General features: G+C 34.9%; 5 protein-coding genes and 2 non-coding genes across 7 annotated transcripts; 5 read left to right on the top strand and 2 right to left on the bottom strand. All coding sequences in view use genetic code 12, as the record gives it.

The window, feature by feature from the left end:
- Positions 1 to 336: 336 nt before the first annotated feature.
- CTRG_00557 (uncharacterized protein) lies at positions 337 to 2,577 on the top strand (the record flags this gene model as incomplete). The annotated part of the gene is made up of 1 exon (XM_002545730.1): positions 337 to 2,577. The coding sequence occupies one exon, from the start codon at positions 337 to 339 to the stop codon at positions 2,575 to 2,577; it is 2,241 nt and encodes a 746-aa protein (XP_002545776.1).
- Positions 2,578 to 5,090: 2,513 nt separating this feature from the next.
- GLN1 (glutamate--ammonia ligase) lies at positions 5,091 to 6,209 on the top strand (the record flags this gene model as incomplete). Its single annotated transcript, XM_002545729.1, has 1 exon — positions 5,091 to 6,209. One exon carries the CDS (start codon positions 5,091 to 5,093, stop codon positions 6,207 to 6,209), a length of 1,119 nt encoding a protein of 372 aa, XP_002545775.1.
- Positions 6,210 to 7,794: 1,585 nt separating this feature from the next.
- Positions 7,795 to 7,880, bottom strand: CTRG_06341. Its single transcript has one exon. It is a non-coding gene; the product is annotated as a tRNA-His (tRNA).
- A 677-nt stretch (positions 7,881 to 8,557) lies between these two features.
- Positions 8,558 to 8,643, top strand: CTRG_06361. Its single transcript has one exon. It is a non-coding gene; the product is annotated as a tRNA-His (tRNA).
- A 1,107-nt stretch (positions 8,644 to 9,750) lies between these two features.
- Positions 9,751 to 10,431, top strand: VMA13 (H(+)-transporting V1 sector ATPase subunit H; the record flags this gene model as incomplete). Its single annotated transcript, XM_002545728.1, has 1 exon — positions 9,751 to 10,431. The coding sequence occupies one exon, from the start codon at positions 9,751 to 9,753 to the stop codon at positions 10,429 to 10,431; it is 681 nt and encodes a 226-aa protein (XP_002545774.1).
- A 289-nt stretch (positions 10,432 to 10,720) lies between these two features.
- On the bottom strand, positions 10,721 to 12,448 carry HGT9 (Hgt9p; the record flags this gene model as incomplete). The annotated part of the gene is made up of 1 exon (XM_002545727.1): positions 10,721 to 12,448. The coding sequence occupies one exon, from the start codon at positions 12,446 to 12,448 to the stop codon at positions 10,721 to 10,723; it is 1,728 nt and encodes a 575-aa protein (XP_002545773.1).
- Positions 12,449 to 14,170: 1,722 nt separating this feature from the next.
- CTRG_00553 (uncharacterized protein) lies at positions 14,171 to 18,148 on the top strand (the record flags this gene model as incomplete). Its single annotated transcript, XM_002545726.1, has 1 exon — positions 14,171 to 18,148. One exon carries the CDS (start codon positions 14,171 to 14,173, stop codon positions 18,146 to 18,148), a length of 3,978 nt encoding a protein of 1,325 aa, XP_002545772.1.
- Between the last annotated feature and the right edge of the window lie 7 nt (positions 18,149 to 18,155).

Raw genomic sequence — 18,155 nt, 5'->3', positions numbered from 1 at the left:
GTTTAGTTCTGTTATTTTCTGATAACTTTTTTAGTTTACACTTTAATTAACTGTTTAAATAAGTACAAATATTTTAATGATTATTAAATTTATGTCGACAATGATGTACGAACTCTTTAAACTTTGTACTCCACATACAGCCTACCACGTTTAACAACAATACAATACGTGTGTGCAAATTTATTAAGGTTTCTACTGGAGCGCGCAGTACAGAAGAAAACTAGAATCTTCCGAATCATCATCACATCAAACAATAATAACAACAAAAAAAAAGTTCACCACTTCGTAATTAACTACTTTACAATAACATACACATCTACTCCCATAAACATATTCATGGCATACGGAATTAGATTTGTTGGTGGTATACTCACCTTGTATTTGTTCTATGTCTGGACCTTTATTTGTCCATTGACTTCAATTGATAACCAAACCAACTCATTATCCCCCATCAATCATCACTTTTGTTCATTAAGTAATAATTATATCAAACCTCATTTCTATCCAATTTATGAAGAACATATTGCTCCTTTATGGCTTTCTATGGATGAAAAATTTGCTCTTGTGGATAAATATGATCAAAGTATTTCTTTTGCCCATTCAGTTGATGAAAAATTTGGCATCAATAATGCCATTGGTAAATTCAGTGAATCTGCTTGTGATTATTTACAAAAACTGATTGATTATTTCCAAGATAATATTGCTCCTAAGCTAGTAAGGGCTTTGAAATTGTTTATTTTGAAAGCTAGGGTTTATTGGGAATTATTCAAGATCAATTCTCAATATTATTCTACTCCTATTATTAACCAATTACATAAACTTGGACAATCGATTAAATCTGTTGAATTCATTGCAAAATCGATTGATTTCATCAATGATTTCTTCATCAAATTGGCTACTTCTAAGAATGCATTGAAGCTTCAAGAAAAATCTAAATTTGTTCAACAAGAATTTAAGAATTTGATCCATATGGAAGAATTCAATGCTAGTGAGATCAAAAATAATGTCATGCAAAAAGTCAAAGATATTCTTGGAGAAAATGTATTTGACAAGGAAGAAGTTGATGAATCCGTTGAAGCAGCTGAAGATGTCACTGATGTTGATGACGATGGAGTCTATGATGAAGAATATGATGATGAAGAACCTGAAACTATTATTGTTACGTCTACCATTGTTGTTACAGAAGGATCAAATGCTGTTTCTACTGATGATCCTGTTTTGGGTCCAGTTTTACATGAAATCAATTACTGGGAAATCAAAGTTAACAAGTCAATGACATCTGCTATGAATAATTTACAATCAGAGATGAAGCCAATTCTTGATTCTATAATTGAAGAAATCAAACCAGAAATCAGTCAAATTATGCAAGATTTACAAAAGGTAAATGCTGAAAGATATTCCAAGATGAATAAGAAAATCGCTGCAATTACTAAAGACTTCGAAGAAATGAAAGAAAGTAACGATACTTCAATAGAAACTGTCAATCGTCAAGAAATAAGAGATGATATTTCGGAATGTTCTGAATCTACTCAACAAGAATCTAAAAGAATACAAGACATTTTAACCAAGAGTCATCAACAAGTCTTGGTCTCATATTTCAAAGTTTTGCAAGAAACAATTGATATTTTGGAAACCACTAGTGAGGGAACTATCAACAATTTCCAAAATCAATTAAATAATTTGATTAATCAATTAGAAATAGATGACGAAGAAGAAATCAATTGGAAAATCTGGAAGAAATTCCATAAAATTAAAGAATCATTGTTTGACTTTAGAGATTTTTTATTTAATTCAGCCAATGATTATAAAGTAGATAATAAAGGTAAGACAGTTGTTGGTTTGGAAGAATGGAACAAGTATTTGCAAAACATTGAAGCTCATTTGAACTTTTTGGTAAGAGATAACATTGAATATTTGCAAATAGTTAGAGCCAGGGCTAATATTGCATTCCAAATGAGAGAAGGTTTGGTTTATGATTTGAACAAACTAGATGAAGAAAAGGCACAAAGGGAACAAGAGCAGGAAAAAGAAGTTGTTGAAGAAGTGCTTGTTGATGAACAAATTCAGGAGCCATTCAAAGCTCCAGAAGACTATGAAGAACCTGTTGAAGAATCTGAAGATGTTGAAGAATCTGAAGATGTTGAAGAATCTGAAGATGTTGAAGAATCTGAAGATGTTGAAGAATCTGAAGATGTTGAAGACTTAGATGGAGATGATGTCACTGAACCTATTCAGGAAGAAGATGTTGTGATTGAACAAGATGTTGAAGAATCTCCAATTGAAGAAGAAATAGAATACATTGAGGAAGAAATCATCGATGATGCCTCAATTGATTCCAGTGAAACATCAATTGAATCTGTCGAAGTCAAATCAGAATCTACCCCAGATTTCGGAACCTCTTCCGAATCAAGTGATACCCTTGTGAAATCGGATTCTCCAGAAGATGAAGATGAAGCTGACGACGAAGAAGAAGTTGATAGTGATAATCATGAATTTACCATTGAAGTAGAAGAAGTATATGATGAGATCATACTTGAAGATGAACCAATTGAAGATGAATCTCAAGATAAGATATGAAACTCAAGAACAAATTAAAGACTTATCGATTGTTATGTACTGTTTGTTTTTATTTGTATTAATCTTAATAATTTTATTTCACACCAACCCCGAGTTTCTAATTTAATTTTAACTAACTGTAAAGTGTAATAGATAAAGAATCAATAATCAAATAATGTTTCCTAATAATGAGAGGTTTTTATTGAGTCAAACAATAACTACTGCCTTACCAAATCGGGTTTATACCTCGGAGTTTCGGTCGTTTAAACTCAATCAACAAAGAGGGTGCAAAAATAATTAAATCGAAAGGAACGATAAACAAACAAAAATTGTTGGAGAGAATGAATAAAGGGGGGGTAATTTCATCAAACTAATTTATCTAATAACTGATAAGGGATTGTAATGTAAACCATGCGGAATCTCGTGATTTCATGTTGGAATTTTTTTTTTTTCCTGTCTCTGTCTCTTCTTGTTTCTCTACGTAAGGGCTTATTGTTATAAGAAGTAACGTATGACGGCGGTAAAAAAAATGTAATGGGAAGACGGAAGAATATAAATTTTAAACTATGCAATGTTCAAGCAGATCATGAGATGTCAAAAAGAATGCATTTCATTGGTTGGTGATAGGATATTATAGGCTACCAAGTATCTGAAAGAGTAGGTAGACAATTGTGGGGCTGGTTACAAGGACTTTTACTCAACAAGAATAGAGGGGTAATGATGAGGAAGAATACGTATAATAGAAAGAAAGAAATGTCTATAAGTTTAAAACTTTAGATAAGGATATCGGAAAAAGAAGATTCGTCGAAGCGGAAATTGCAGCCTTGAGGAAGAGAAAAAATAATAATAGTAATAATAATATTAATGATTATAATGATAATCAGATTGTCTTATGATTGATCTGTGAGACTATGGCAGTTCATCCAAGACAAATTGATGATCTAATTCGCACATGTTCATCCATACTTCCGAATAGTGGTCTACATAAAGGCATATTGTTTTATTCATGGAATGTCTTTATTCTTCGTTGCTGTTTTGATGTAGGACAAAGACAAAGACAAACTAGAATGTCATAATCAGGAACATTTTTTTTTTTTTTTCGTTGTTGATGTTTTAATCTGCAATGAGTTGGTTGGTAATCAGTTAACCTTCGATTGGTTTAAATTTTTTATTTTTATTTTTTTTTTTTGTCTCTGGTTCTCTAGATTGTTGATTTCTTTCTGTACTCTCTTGTAATTGTGCACGGGCACACGACTATATAATTTATCCTAATTTGGATTTGGCTTTTTTTTTCTTTTTACTCAACTTTTCTTTTTTTTTGCATTATGGACCACCGGAAGAGATTGAAAAATTATTTTGTCTTTCTTTTTTTTGCTGTTGTTTACAATTGCTGGAGAATCAACAATATCAACAACAAAAAAGCAATTTATACAAAGTGAAATGCTCGAGTATCAATGGTAAGATCTTTTTATAAGGGTTGATTGATTTAAAATAAAGAATAAACGAGTCAGATTTATCGTTATGTATGTAATTATTAGTTAATTTCAAATTTGGGATAAATATTCCCTCAAAAGAGACAAATCAGAAACAAAGCAAAACAAAGAGAAACAGAAACAGAAACAGAAAACGTCAGATGAAATTGAGATACAAAAATTACTTGGAAGCAAAGTTGCAAATCCACTGTAGTGAGTATTCTCTCAAATGTTCTCGTACTTCATCCGCATCCAATTCAGTGATATTTGTGCGCTAAATTCTTTTGAGACACTTTTTCTCCTTTTTATTTCAAACAGGACATTCAATATGAGGAACTGTATCCATCACACAGCCAGTATTGTATTGACTCTTCTTTAATTATGAGCCTCCACCTCCAATCTCCACCGAGAAAAAGTTACAAGGCAAAGAAGACGCGTACAATTTCTTCGATATCCACATATTCTCCCTCGCCTCCCCATATTATCTGTGGCCCTGTTTAAAAGGACCATACCGCCTTACTGAGATATTAGTCGATTCTCTATTCATAAACCCATTAAGCATGTATGAAGGAAATGTAAAAATAACTCAACAAATAAACAATCTAGCCCTCGCCCCCCCTTGTACAGCACCACACCCACAAAAGGTGATGTGTTCCCTAAACCCGCGCAATCAGAAAAAACCTCATGCACCTCACCTTTGTTATGGGGAATTTGGTTGTGTGCAGTATGTTGCTCCAGGAGCTGTGATTGGCTGTGATAAATATTCCCTGTCTTGTCAGGATATTGTCATCGTTTCTTTTTCTCTGTTTTGGCGTGTGCGCATTACAAAAAGGATTTTCTTGAGGATAAAATTTATATTATCTAACATGATGAACAGAAGTATATAAATACACTTGCAATTACGTTCATTTTGAAAAGTTGCAAATTATAAAAGACTCTCTTTTGATTTCTTCTTTTCTTTTCCTTATCGTCATAGACAATCATTTATCTTTCTGATTAGACCTAGGTCAGTCTTTCCAACTACTTTCCCCCACACACACACATATACATAATAATAATAAAATGTCAGTCCCAATTACTGAACAAACTGCTATCTTAGCTAAATACTTAGAATTACCTCAAAGAGGTAAGGTTTTGGCTGAATATGTTTGGATTGATGCTGAAGGTAACACCAGATCCAAATGTAGAACCTTGTCCAAAAAACCATCCACTGTTGATGATTTGCCAGAATGGAATTATGATGGTTCCTCCACTGGTCAAGCTCCAGGTAATGATTCCGATGTTTACTTGAGACCAGTTGCTTTCTACCCAGATCCATTCAGAAAAGGTGACAACATTATCGTTTTGAACGAATGTTGGAACAATGATGGTACTCCAAACAAATTCAACCACAGACACGAATGTGCTAAATTAATGAAGGCTCACTCTTCTGAAGAAGTTTGGTTTGGTTTAGAACAAGAATATACCTTGTTTGATCAATATGATTACCCATACGGTTGGCCAAAGGGTGGTTTCCCAGCTCCACAAGGTCCATTCTACTGTGGTGTCGGTACTGGTAAAGTTGTTGCTAGAGATGTTATTGAAGCTCACTACCGTGCTTGTTTATACGCTGGTTTGAACATTTCTGGTATTAATGCCGAAGTTATGCCATCTCAATGGGAATTCCAAGTTGGTCCATGTGAAGGTATTGAAATGGGTGATCAATTGTGGATTGCTCGTTATTTATTGCAAAGAGTTGCTGAAGAATTTGGTGTCAAGATTTCCTTCCATCCAAAACCATTGAAGGGAGACTGGAATGGTGCTGGTTGTCATACCAATGTTTCTACTAAAACTATGAGAGTACCTGGTGGTATGAAGGTTATTGAAACCGCCTTAAGTAAATTGGCTAAGAGACACAAGGAACACATGTTGTTGTATGGTGCCGATAATGATCAAAGATTGACTGGTCGTCATGAAACTGGTCACATGGACACTTTCTCCTCCGGTGTTGCTAACAGAGGTGCTTCTATTAGAATTCCAAGACAAGTTGCCAAAGAAGGATATGGTTACTTTGAAGATAGAAGACCAGCTTCCAACATTGACCCATACTTGGTTACCGGTATTATGGTTGAAACCATTTGTGGTTCAATTCCAGATGCTGATATGGCTAAAGAATTCCTTAGAGAAAGTAGTGATGAATAAGTGTAGATGCTTGTTAGTTTTCTATTTCTTTACATTATTTTAATTTTCCCTTTTTTTTATTCTTTTCCAAAAAAAAAAAGTTGTATAATTTCTTTCAGTTCATGATTCCACCATTTTCTTTATTTAGTTTATAGTTTTTATATATCTTATTTAATTTGCATTTTACGTTTTATATCAAAGATAAATTTAGTAGATTTACGATTGCATTCTCTAATGATAAGCTTCTCCATGTTTCGTATAATGGGATCTCGGAGGTATATCTCTATTTGAGAGTGTGTGTGAGAGAGAGAGGATCATTGGTAAACGATAAAGAGTTGTACCTGAGTCAAGAAATACAATTTAATTCCCCAAGATTCATACTACAGAGAGGGTTGAAGTTTATTGAAGTAATATTTCTGTTTTGTATGTTAGCATGAGGGATTTTTTTATTTTTTTTTTTTTTATTAATTTTTTAGTTTTTTAATTTGCTACTGGAAAGGAAGGCGGTAACATTTATTTTTTTTATTTTGTTTTCAGGATTTGTCTTGTCAGGAAATGAAGTTTTGTTTAGTTTCCTGGATTTTATACAACAAATAGAATAAGAATAAGTAATGGAAGGGAAAAAAATGCGTCATCCTCATCTTCATCTTCATCTTCAGCTTCATCATGCTTTTAACTAAAACTATTTTGTGGATTGGCTAATTAATTAGAAGGAGAAAGGAGAACGCAAAAGAACGAAATTTAATTACAGAAAAATCATTTCATGTCACAAGAAGAGGAAATGAAGTGTGCGATTTAGACAGGTATTGAAATTCCCGAAAAATCCTAGTTTCAAAAGACTCTAATTTCAACTAATATTAAGCTTTGATGGAAAACATTATATGTTTGAACCATGTTATGTTTGATCATTGATAGTTTTAATTTTCTCTTTTTTTTTTAAATTGAATTTTTCGTGATGATGATGTTGATGAAAATTTCTTTTTTTAGTAACAAATTGCAACCAATTTCAAAGGAAAAAGAATTTTCTCATTGATGGAACTTCTCTACCGCTCAATCAAGCAAGAGAGAAAAAAAAAAGATCGTGATCCCTCAATGACTGCAAAAAAAAATAATGGGATAATTTCCTAATTAGTATAAAACATATACAACCACTTGGAAATAAGGCACATAACATCTGAAACTCATTTATGGAAATGATCTTTCTATTACATTTCTAGTTCCAAACATATTTGTGCTGGTTGATTGAATTGTGAATGATGATGTTGAAATAGATGAGACCTTTCATAACAAGTTGCTTCCAAAAATGAGAATGTAACCTCATGAAAAGGTCATTCATTCTGAATTACAATTATTACTCTGTAACTTGACAGAATTTGACAATGTGAAACCGTTATACAACGGATCGAGTTTTGCAACAAAAGGCAAGAAATTTGTTGCAATTGTACATGAGTAACGCATACAAAAGAAAAAGAAAACTGAAATATTACGTAGTTATAAAGTGTGGCTATTATATAACATTGTAAAGCGTACAAAAGACACTCAGAACATTACTTGCAAACTGTTCTTTTAATATTAAACATACAGTCTAAAAAAAGAAAAAAAGAAATGCCATCACCAGGAATCGAACCTGGGTCTAGTCGGATTTGTTGTGTACTCCACAACGACTCGTACTGACCACTATACTATGATGGCTGGTTGGTTGTGATGGAGAAAGAGACGTGATCTCAAGCTTAGATATTCTACTGTATAAGATTTCATATCCAAAATTGTTAGTGTAATTTTCTTTCGCTTTTGGTACTATAATTGCAATTTTTTTTTGCAACATCTGTTAGACAAAAAGAACTTTATTCTCAAAAAATCAATTCACAAAATGTTTAGAATCTCTCATTTGAGGGTATTTAGGATATCTTTTTTACTCTACCAACCATGTGAAGGGTTGTAAAGTTTGGTCGCATTATGTCAAGAAATACATCAACAAGTTTAGCTTTATAATATTACATTAATACATTTGAAAATCACTTGACAAAATTTATAATATGTACTTTCGCAAAGTTAACTTACATCTAGAAAAAGTACAATACAAATATATTGCACTATTTGAATGTTCAACTTTTTCAGACAAATCTATGAAAATACCAATCAACCCATCTTAATTAAGATTTCTGCAATGAGTACCATTACTGTTAAATATTTCGCAAGAGGCTGACTACAATATTCACGATGAGTGATAAATAACATACCAAAAAAAAAAAGAAAAACTTAAATGACAATGGTAACATTCAGAAATATTCAAAGTATAATTCGTCAGGCAACATTGGAGTAATTTACAAATCGACAATTTGAGGCAGTGTCACCATCACAACCAACCAGCCATCATAGTATAGTGGTCAGTACGAGTCGTTGTGGAGTACACAACAAATCCGACTAGACCCAGGTTCGATTCCTGGTGATGGCATTTCTTTTTTTGTTTATATTCTTTTTATATTTTTAACAAAAATATCTTCAAAAGCATTAGCTATAGGCGCCGTATCCTTTTGCAAGGGTCACAACACGGTGGGTATCGTTTAACCAACACCACTGCAGGACAAAAAGCATGTCACCTTAGACATTAACGCTCGTGTTAGTCGTGTATAGTGGGCAGAAAAATTAAAAGTAATTTGTGTTTATCAACAATTTTTCTCAGTTTTTTCTTTTTGAAATTGTTAATTTTTCTTTTCGTTCATCAGTAGAGGACAACCTACGACAAATAAAAGCATATAACATGTCTGAAGAATACGTATGTTGAAATCATTTCCAATTGCATGGGGAATATTGTAAGGACAACTAACGTACTAACATTTCACTTTTATTATAGTCACCATTAGTCGTTGATAGTACATTTTTGACCGATTCCAAAAAGATTATTAAGGAGAGAATTATCCCATGGGAGGGTTTAGCAAGATCTGACGTTGTATCTGAAGACGATGCCAACCATATCAAATTATTGGAAAAACAATCAATTGAGAATAGAAACAATACTGTTAAGGGTCAATTGGACTTGTATTCTAAAACCTTGTTGAATGTCTTGAATAGAGTTGATAAGGATGATGTTATCAAGAACGTATTGGCTTTGATTAATGACTTGTTGTTGGATTTGCCAGAGTTTTTAGATGCCATTTTGAAATTGTCAAATGTTGATAAGTCCTTACCTTATGCTCCATTCCTTAATCATTTAGATAACAAAGATGATTTAATAAAGAGTTTAAGTTTATACAACCTTGAGATTATTTTGGCCAAGGCCAAATCTGTTCAAGACGATGAAGTATTAATTAAAATCTTTAGTGTTGTGTCATCAATTATTGGTGGATCAGATTCAAATTATCAATTTATTGGTTTACAAATTTTGCAAGATTTGTTGATTGTCAAGCCATTCAAAGCAATCTACCAAAATCATAACTTGATTGCTAACTTTAAACCAATCAATAATTTGATCACCAAACTGGCAACTAACTCCAATGCTACTGGTTTGCAATTATCTTACAATATCTTGTTAGTTGCTTGGATTTTATCCTTCAGTGGACCAATGAACAAAGCTTTGCTCCACAACTTCCCTCAATTAGCTGGTAGTCTTTTAACTATCGCTAAGGACTCGATTAAATTAAAGATTGTCCGTGTTGCTGTAGCAATTTTGAAAAACTTTGTCGATGTAACAACTTCACCACAAGAGCAATTCAAAGTTATCAAGTTATTGTTATTCCATGGTGCTTTGAACACCGTTAACACTTTGAAGGAAAGAAAATTTGCATCCAATGGAAGTGACGAAGAGTTATCCAACGATTTGAACTACTTGTCTGAAAGTTTGAATGAAATTGTAACTTCCAAGTTGACTTCCTTTGACGAATATTTAACAGAATTGGAAAACCCTAAACTTATAAGTTATGCCTCTCCAACTCATAAATCCAGCGAATTCTGGTTAGAAAATAGTGGCAAATTTAAAGATTCAAATTTCAAATTAGTCAAGAAGATTTTTGACATCTTAATCCAAAATTCATCAGACAATTCTACAGTTAATACTATTTTATTGAATGATTTACAATTCTTAATCAAGAACCTTGGCCAAGATTTGATTACCTTTATCAACACTGAAAAGGGTGGACAATATAAACTTTTGATTATGTCATTTTTAGAAAATAGCCAGGGTAACAATGAATTGAAATATGAAGCTTTAAAGACTATTCAATTATTGGTTGGCCACAATTTTTAAGTCACTCAAAAGTTAATTAAGTAGGTTTTCACTCTCTGGAACTTCTTTTTTTTTGATAAAAACAATATACAAGCATATAATGGATTGAGAGCCATGTGCACGAACCATATTGGGTTTTTACAGTAAAACGCTGTATAAAAAATGAATATCATTCTAATCATAATTAGAAACTTATATTTAGTTAATAAATTATACAATAACCCATGAAACTTAGCAAAGCGAAAAATAACAGAACTAAACTAGTAAAAAATAAAAAATAAACCCCTCATACAACACGGTATAATAGCATCTATTTACTGTTGACTTCGGAACTGGCAAGGTCATTTTCCTTCATTTCAACTTCTGGTTTAGGATCACTAGATGGCAATTCCCCATTAAGCAAATCAAGCAATCCAATATCTTTAAGAATTTGTTCATGAAGCTCAGCTTCTTTTCTGGAAGTACCTTCGAAATCACCAAACACTTCGTCCAATTCATCCAAGGTCTTGTTTTTGGTTTCCGGAACCATAAAGAAGATATACAACAGACCCAAGATACACATGGCACCAAGGAAGATGTAGGCACCGTACTTTGTTCTAGCAACGAAATCTGGAGTGGCCATGGCAACGGAGAAGTTACAGAGCCAGTTTGCAGAAGCACCAATGGAAACACCCTTTGCTCTCAAACCAAGAGGGAAGACTTCAGAGACAATGACCCAGGCACATGGACCCCAGGAGTAACCAAAGGCAGCAGAAAAGATCCAGATGAACACAACAGCAACCCAACCAGCAGCAGCGTGTTCAGTCCAGTTGCCTTCGAACGAGCCCAAGATACCGGCAACGATGAAATGACAGCAACCCATGATGATGGCACCGGAGACCAAGAGCGGCTTTCTTCCGAGCTTATCAACCCACAACACGGCTGGAATGGTGGCCAAGAACATGACAATACCAACGACACCCGAGGCAAGCAAGGAAGTGGTGTTACCAGACAACCCCAAGGAGGCAAAGATGAATGGGGCATAGTACAAGATGAAGTTGACACCGGTCCACTGTTGGAACACCATGGTCAAACAGGCAATGGAGACCCTCTTGAATGTAGGTTTATGGGTGATCATGGACTTGTATTGGTAGAAATTGACCTTGAACTGGGACTTGAATGAGCCGTCTTGCAAGTCTGGGTAGGCTTGTTTTTGCAAAGTTTCTTCGAAGATTTTTTGTGCTTTCATTTCCAAGAACTCTAACTGCAAGATCTCGTCGTCCTTGTGTGTCTCACGCAACCATGCGAGGTTTTCCAATGCCTTTTGTTCTTCACCAATATTGATCAAGTATCTAGGAGATTCGGGGAACATGTAGATGAAACCGGCGAAAATGACGGCTGGTAGCGCTTGGATACACATTGGGACCAACCACGCGGCTTGACTTTGATTTTCACCTGTTCCGCCAATGAAGTTTGTACCGTACGTGATCCAGTAGGAGATCATGATACCCAAGGTGATACTCAATTGGAAGACGGCCAGCGCAGCACCTCTGATTTCTGTGGACGAGACTTCGGCGTTGTACAATGGGACAGTGGCACTCATTTGCCCAACACCAAGACCAATGACGAATCTACCACCCAAGATAAAGTTATAGTTGCCGCCATGGACGGTGGCTTGAACAATGACACCCACAATAAACAAAATACAACCAGAAACAATAGCACCTCTTCTACCGACCTTATCGGCGATGTACCCGTTGGCCAAGACCCCGACCCAGGCACCCAATTCCAAGATGGACGTCAACAAACCTTGCAAAGTAGGATTATCTTGGATTCTACCGACACCGGCGACCTTACTGAACGAGTTCATACCGGAGATCTGACCAAACATACCTTGGTTGTACCCGTACAAGAGACCACCCAAGGCGGTAAACAAACAGACACCAAAGGATCTTTTGTTGTGGATGATGGCACCAAACCCTGGCTTGACAGAGGAGCCGAGACGTTTTTCGACAATGAGCTTTTGAATTTCTGAACCTTCTAAATCACCACCGTGCATTTTATTGATGTGTCTGTGATACGAGTAGTGTGATGTGAAATAGTAAAGTGAAGTGATTTACAAGAATGATAAGTATATGCAAAAACAAAAAGGTGATGAGTAATAGAAGATAACCTCAGGTATTTATAGGTTAGACAGAGAAAGGAAAGAGTGTGCGTGTGCGTGTGCGAGTCTGAGTGCGTGGGTTTGTGTTTATATGAAGCTACCCCACCATCTTTAATTAGCTATGATATAGTGATTACCATAATCCTGGATTGGGTAGAATTATAATATCTGATCATTTCTTTTGCATTCTGGGGGAAACAATGTTAGTGCAAAAGAAAAGACAATGAAGCAAAACAAACAAAAAAAAAAAAATAAAAAGAAAAATGCGAAAAGAAAATTTTACATTAACGCGGTTTGTTCACCTCTCGGATGGAATTGCTGTTTGATGGATGGATGGAGAGAGGGAATAATTATGAAACACAAGTAACAAAATCGCCATCAAATAATATCCAACCAAGGAAAAACTCACGGGTGGCTTACCAAAGCAACCACCAGAACAACCACCAGGGCAACCGCCAAAGCAACCACCAGAGAGTGTTTCTGGCAAAGCCAATCTCACCAGTGATTCTCATGTAGTCCAATGTGTGCGTGACTGCAAAAATAAACTGACTAAAAAAGAAAGCAAATATTATTGTACCAGAGTTGGTAATTTAAAAATCCAATTAATTGTGAATATAATAATTAATCCGGGTTTGTATTGCTTTTTTGTTTATTCCAGATGGTAGATTTCCATAACCAAATTACGTTTTCCCCACAAATGAAACTCGACTGAGATCCATTAGAAGAGCAAGTTAACGATATACGTACGCAACTACGAGGTTAGCCACTTTACATCGAATTTTTGTTTTGAAAAAGCTGGGGTTTTTGGGGCTTTTGGGGCTTTTAGGGTTTCGCTTCGAATTGAGTTTTGAAGTTTTTTATTTATTAAAAAAATCCGAGTCGATTGTTGTGAATGCAGTCTTGGCGGATGCATGGGTGTAGACTGTGTTAAAAGAAAAAGAAAGACAAACGCCGTGGTGCTTGCATTTGGTGTTGATTGGTCGAGAGTGGGTTCATGAAGGGTATTATTTAGTTGACAAGAAAAAATAGATGTCTATAATTAGGTTAGATAATTGATTCTATTCATGTAGCTATCCAAAAGGAAGGTCTAATTTAATTATTATATTTCATTTAATTGTTTCTAGTAGAATCCTGTCTAATTTGTGTATTGATCGTACGAGTATACTAACTTGTCAAGAAAACTTAAGCTATGAATAACACACCGGAAATCACATTAGGAACTGAATTATATCAATAGAGCAACTATTCAAGTAACTCCTTTAACTCTTTCACATTATTTGCTGGCGAAATACTTTGAGATCGTTGCAATCGAATTCCCTATGTTGGTTAAAACAATTCACACATTCAAACACTCGATCAACACCAATGATACTGAACAAAATAAAAAAAAGACTAAACTTTGAATCTATAGATTCCATTCTTAGGTTTAGTTGGCTACTATTTGTTATTTGATAATATGAGGGTTTTGGTACAAATGGCTGACTTCCATATATTCCACTACATGCAGGAATTCTGAAATTAACGAAAGAAAAAAAAAATTTAACAAAACAAGTACTTCAATACGCGTGTGATTCAATACATCGGGACGAATTCAATACATAGCCAACTTTGAGGACAATGGCTAAGATTAACCAAGATATGATCTACCGGGATCATAGAATTAAAACTTTTGAAGAATCACAAGTTGTGAAAGAAAGGTCGTTTCTTTGGGAGGACCATACCGATGTTGTTAATGTCGATGTATTGATCAATGCAGGGTTCTATTATAATCCAATTAGACGTTATAAGACAAGAGTTACATGTACATACTGTGGTCATTCATCATATATAAATAGTCAGAATGATCTTGACAAAATATTATACAAACACAAACGAGCCAATTCATCGTGTCCTATGAATCAAATCCTTGAAATGGTTAAATTAACTTCAAAAGTAAAAAATAACCACCATGAAGTTAAGAGACTTTGGCAGAAGAATCAAAACTTTCTGGATCCATCTAGTTCAGAGAGTCAAGCTTTTAGGGAACAATTTTACATTAACTATCCATTAGATAAAATTGATTCAGTGCCCAATTCTAGATCATTATCAAAAGCAGGTTTTATTTATAGTCCCAGAAGTATTGAAGATGATAGAGTAACATGTATGTATTGTCAATGTGCATTAGATTTCTGGGAAGTTGATGATGATCCTATTCAAGAACATATTAAGAATGAACAGGGATATTGTTACTTTTTGGATACACTTAATATTAGCACGAGTGGACAGATTGTACCTGAAGAGTCAAATGAATCAATTGCACTTGACGAGCCAACTAAATCAAATGTACCCGACGAGTCAACAAAATCAAATGTACCCGACGAGTCAACAAAATCAATTGAAGAGTCAATGAAAGAGGTATCTGATTCACAGGATGAACAGGACCAAGAAGATAGTAAAGTTGATGGCCTGAGCATTGTTGAAGTCTCTCGAAATACGAAAGATGACAAAACCAAGAATTCCACTAGCATTTTTAATGAAAGCGATAGCGGGAGTGAAAATGATATTGTGGAGATTCAAGAGATTCAAGAGCAAAATATGATCCATCAAAATGAGATCAAAGATGATTCTATGTTGGTTGACGAAACAAGCAATAAGAGTGCTGATGTCAATAATGATGAATTACCCGATTTTGATGAGCAAATAGATGATGAAAGTACAAATAATCATTTCGACAACTCGTTTCTGTCGCCAAATACATCTCGGTCCAAGAATCTGTCAATAATTAAACTGCCAGTAAGAGAGACCAGTGAACAACCAGCCACCTACAGAAGATCAAAACGCATAAAAAGATTGTACAGTGAGAGAGATCGAAATGTGGATTATTGGGACAAAATTCCGGATGATGATTTGCTCCAGGAATTTATTGATGTATCACAGAAGTCAACCAGCTCCAAGAGGGAGAAAGAGAAACAGAGAGACACTGATTCGAAGGATGACCAAATCAAGAGCGATGATAGACATCTTGAATTAGATTTCAGTGAAGACCACTCTCAAAATGATGATTTTGACATCCCTATGAATGAGCCTGACAATATTGAAGAAGATAATGATGTGCAAGAAATGCTGGACATTGAAGAAATCATCAAACCTGAAACTCGAAGTGAAAGTCTGGATGAAGAGAAGCACAAAGAAATTGAGTCTGAAGAAGAAGACTCTACAACAGACGCCGAACACAAGAGTAGAATATCATTAGAGAAAGAAGTGTCTGATATAGAACTGGAAAGTGAAGTTGAAATATCTGATAGCAGACATGTGACAAATGAGAATGAAAATAATTTAGAGTCAGATGCTGAAAATGAGAAACACGGATCTGAGAATGAGGTTGACGAATCAAATGCAGAATCAAATGCAGAATCAAATGCAGAATCAAATGCAGAATCAAATGCAGAATCAAATGAAGAAGAACAACTAGAATCTGAATATGAAAGTGAGAATGAAAGTTCAGAAATACCAGAACCTGTTGATGAGCTGTATGAAGTTACAGAATCTTCTGACGATTCTATCGATGTATTTGAGACTTTGAGAAAGAAACCCAAATCGGCTACCAAGAGGAACAAGGAACCAACTCCAAAGGTAGAAGCTAAAACTAAGACTAAACCGGAACCAAAACAACCAAGAAAAATAACAATAACAAGAAGGGAAAAATCAACCACCCCCCTTCCTAGTTTATTTGATGATTCCAGTGATAATTTTGAATATGACGAAAAACATGTTGAAAAACTTGAAAGTCAGGTAGCCAAAAAACCAGTGGGGCGTAAGTCAGATGAAGCAAATATCAAGAGTATTTTGCCAGTTCCTAAAAATCCATCACCTCCAAGAAAACTTTCAATTACTGCAGATCAAAAATCAACGGGAAAACACAATTCGTCACCTATTAGATTCTTAGATGGATTAAAAGAGTCTAAAGCAAAAAGAAGAAAGGTATCCAAACCTAACATTCTTGATATGTCATTTGAATCAGCACAAAAGTTTAGTAGCCCTATAAGATTTTCACAATCAAAAAAGGAGAATGGAATCATTGCGAAATCTGATGACGAAAAAGAATTAGGATCTAACAATAAAGTCATTAATGAATCTCCTTCAAACGATGATAATAGCCTTGACAATAACGATGAAGTTAAGAACGTTAGCAACTTATTGAAAGGTATTGATAGTTGTGATGATTCATCTCACTCTATAGACAAGAAATCGGATTCAGTCATTTCTAAAGAGAGTGAACATACTTTTGAGGATTCCCCTAAGAAGGAATCAGAATCAATAGACCCGGATGCAAGTTATGATATATTATTTGACAACGGTGAAGAAAATGATAAGGAAGATCAAAACGAAGTTTATGTTGATGCTGAGCCTGAAGGAAAGAATGAACCTTCAAAGAGAATGGCCACGGTTGAAAAAGTTGTCGAGCAAGTTGTTTCTTCTCGAGACAAAATCGAAAGATTATCTACACCGAATATCGAAGAAATTCAAGGAACCAGTACGTCAAACAATTCCAGAATTGATATTGACGATGAGGATGCCGAAAGTGTTGATGATTCACCGTTGGATAAACCCAATGTAGAATCGGGTGAAGGGATTGCAGATGACACTAATAGCATTGAAGAATTGGTAACCAGCGAAGAAGGGGAAGGTGATGATGTTCATGAAGATGATAGCAAGATTCAGAAAGACAATGATTTAAATCCAAATGATTCTTCACCTAAAAAACTTTACTTAGACACCATTGAATTTGATAAATCGCCAGTCAAAGAAATTATTGAACCAGAAGAAGTTTACCCCGATAGCAACAGAGAGGAAGATACGGTTGATATTTTGTTATCCATGGAGCCAAAAGCGTCACCGGCAAGAGGAAGAAGCAGAGAATCGACCAAAGATCTAAAAAAGGAACAAGTAGATATCGACTCAGTAGAGTCAGAGTCAGAGTCGGAATCGGAATCAGAATCGGAATCGGAAAAGGAGATAACAGCTGAATCCAATTTGTTGTATAATGTTACAAACCAAGAGGAAAACTCCATGTCACGAAAGGAAGAGACAGACAAGGTAAGACATGCTACAGAAATCAATGATATATCCAATCATATCCATAGTGATCAGAGGATTGATTCACCTCGAGCAGCGATCAACAAAAGGATATCTTTTAAGGACCCTGCCACATCTCCATTGGCCATGAACTCTTCATTATCACACATTCACAAACAAGAAGAGGGGACTACTAAAGAAGAAAGAGTTTCATTAAATGGTCCGCAAAAGAGATGGGAACCAAGACCTTTAACAAAATTTGTTGAACAAATAAAGTTTTTAGAATCCAGTGCTAAGGAATTGAAAGAATTGGCCAATTCAGAATACGACTTGAATAATGATGTCAATGGTGATATCACGCGGTTTATTGCGGAAATGCCTGAAGAAGAAGAGGAAATGACAATCAAGCAATGGATGGAACACTGTGCAACTAATTGTCGAGATATAGTCACCCAGTCGTGTAGTGAACTTGGAGATTTTATTCTTGAAGAATATGATCGCGCTATCCAAGAAATTGAGAGTATGCCCACAATTGATTGATTGATTG

This window comes from Candida tropicalis, assembly GCF_000006335.3.
Source record: "Candida tropicalis MYA-3404 genomic scaffold supercont3.1, whole genome shotgun sequence".
NCBI lineage: Eukaryota > Fungi > Ascomycota > Pichiomycetes > Serinales > Debaryomycetaceae > Candida > Candida tropicalis.
This window is presented reverse-complemented; position numbering and strand designations above follow the sequence as displayed.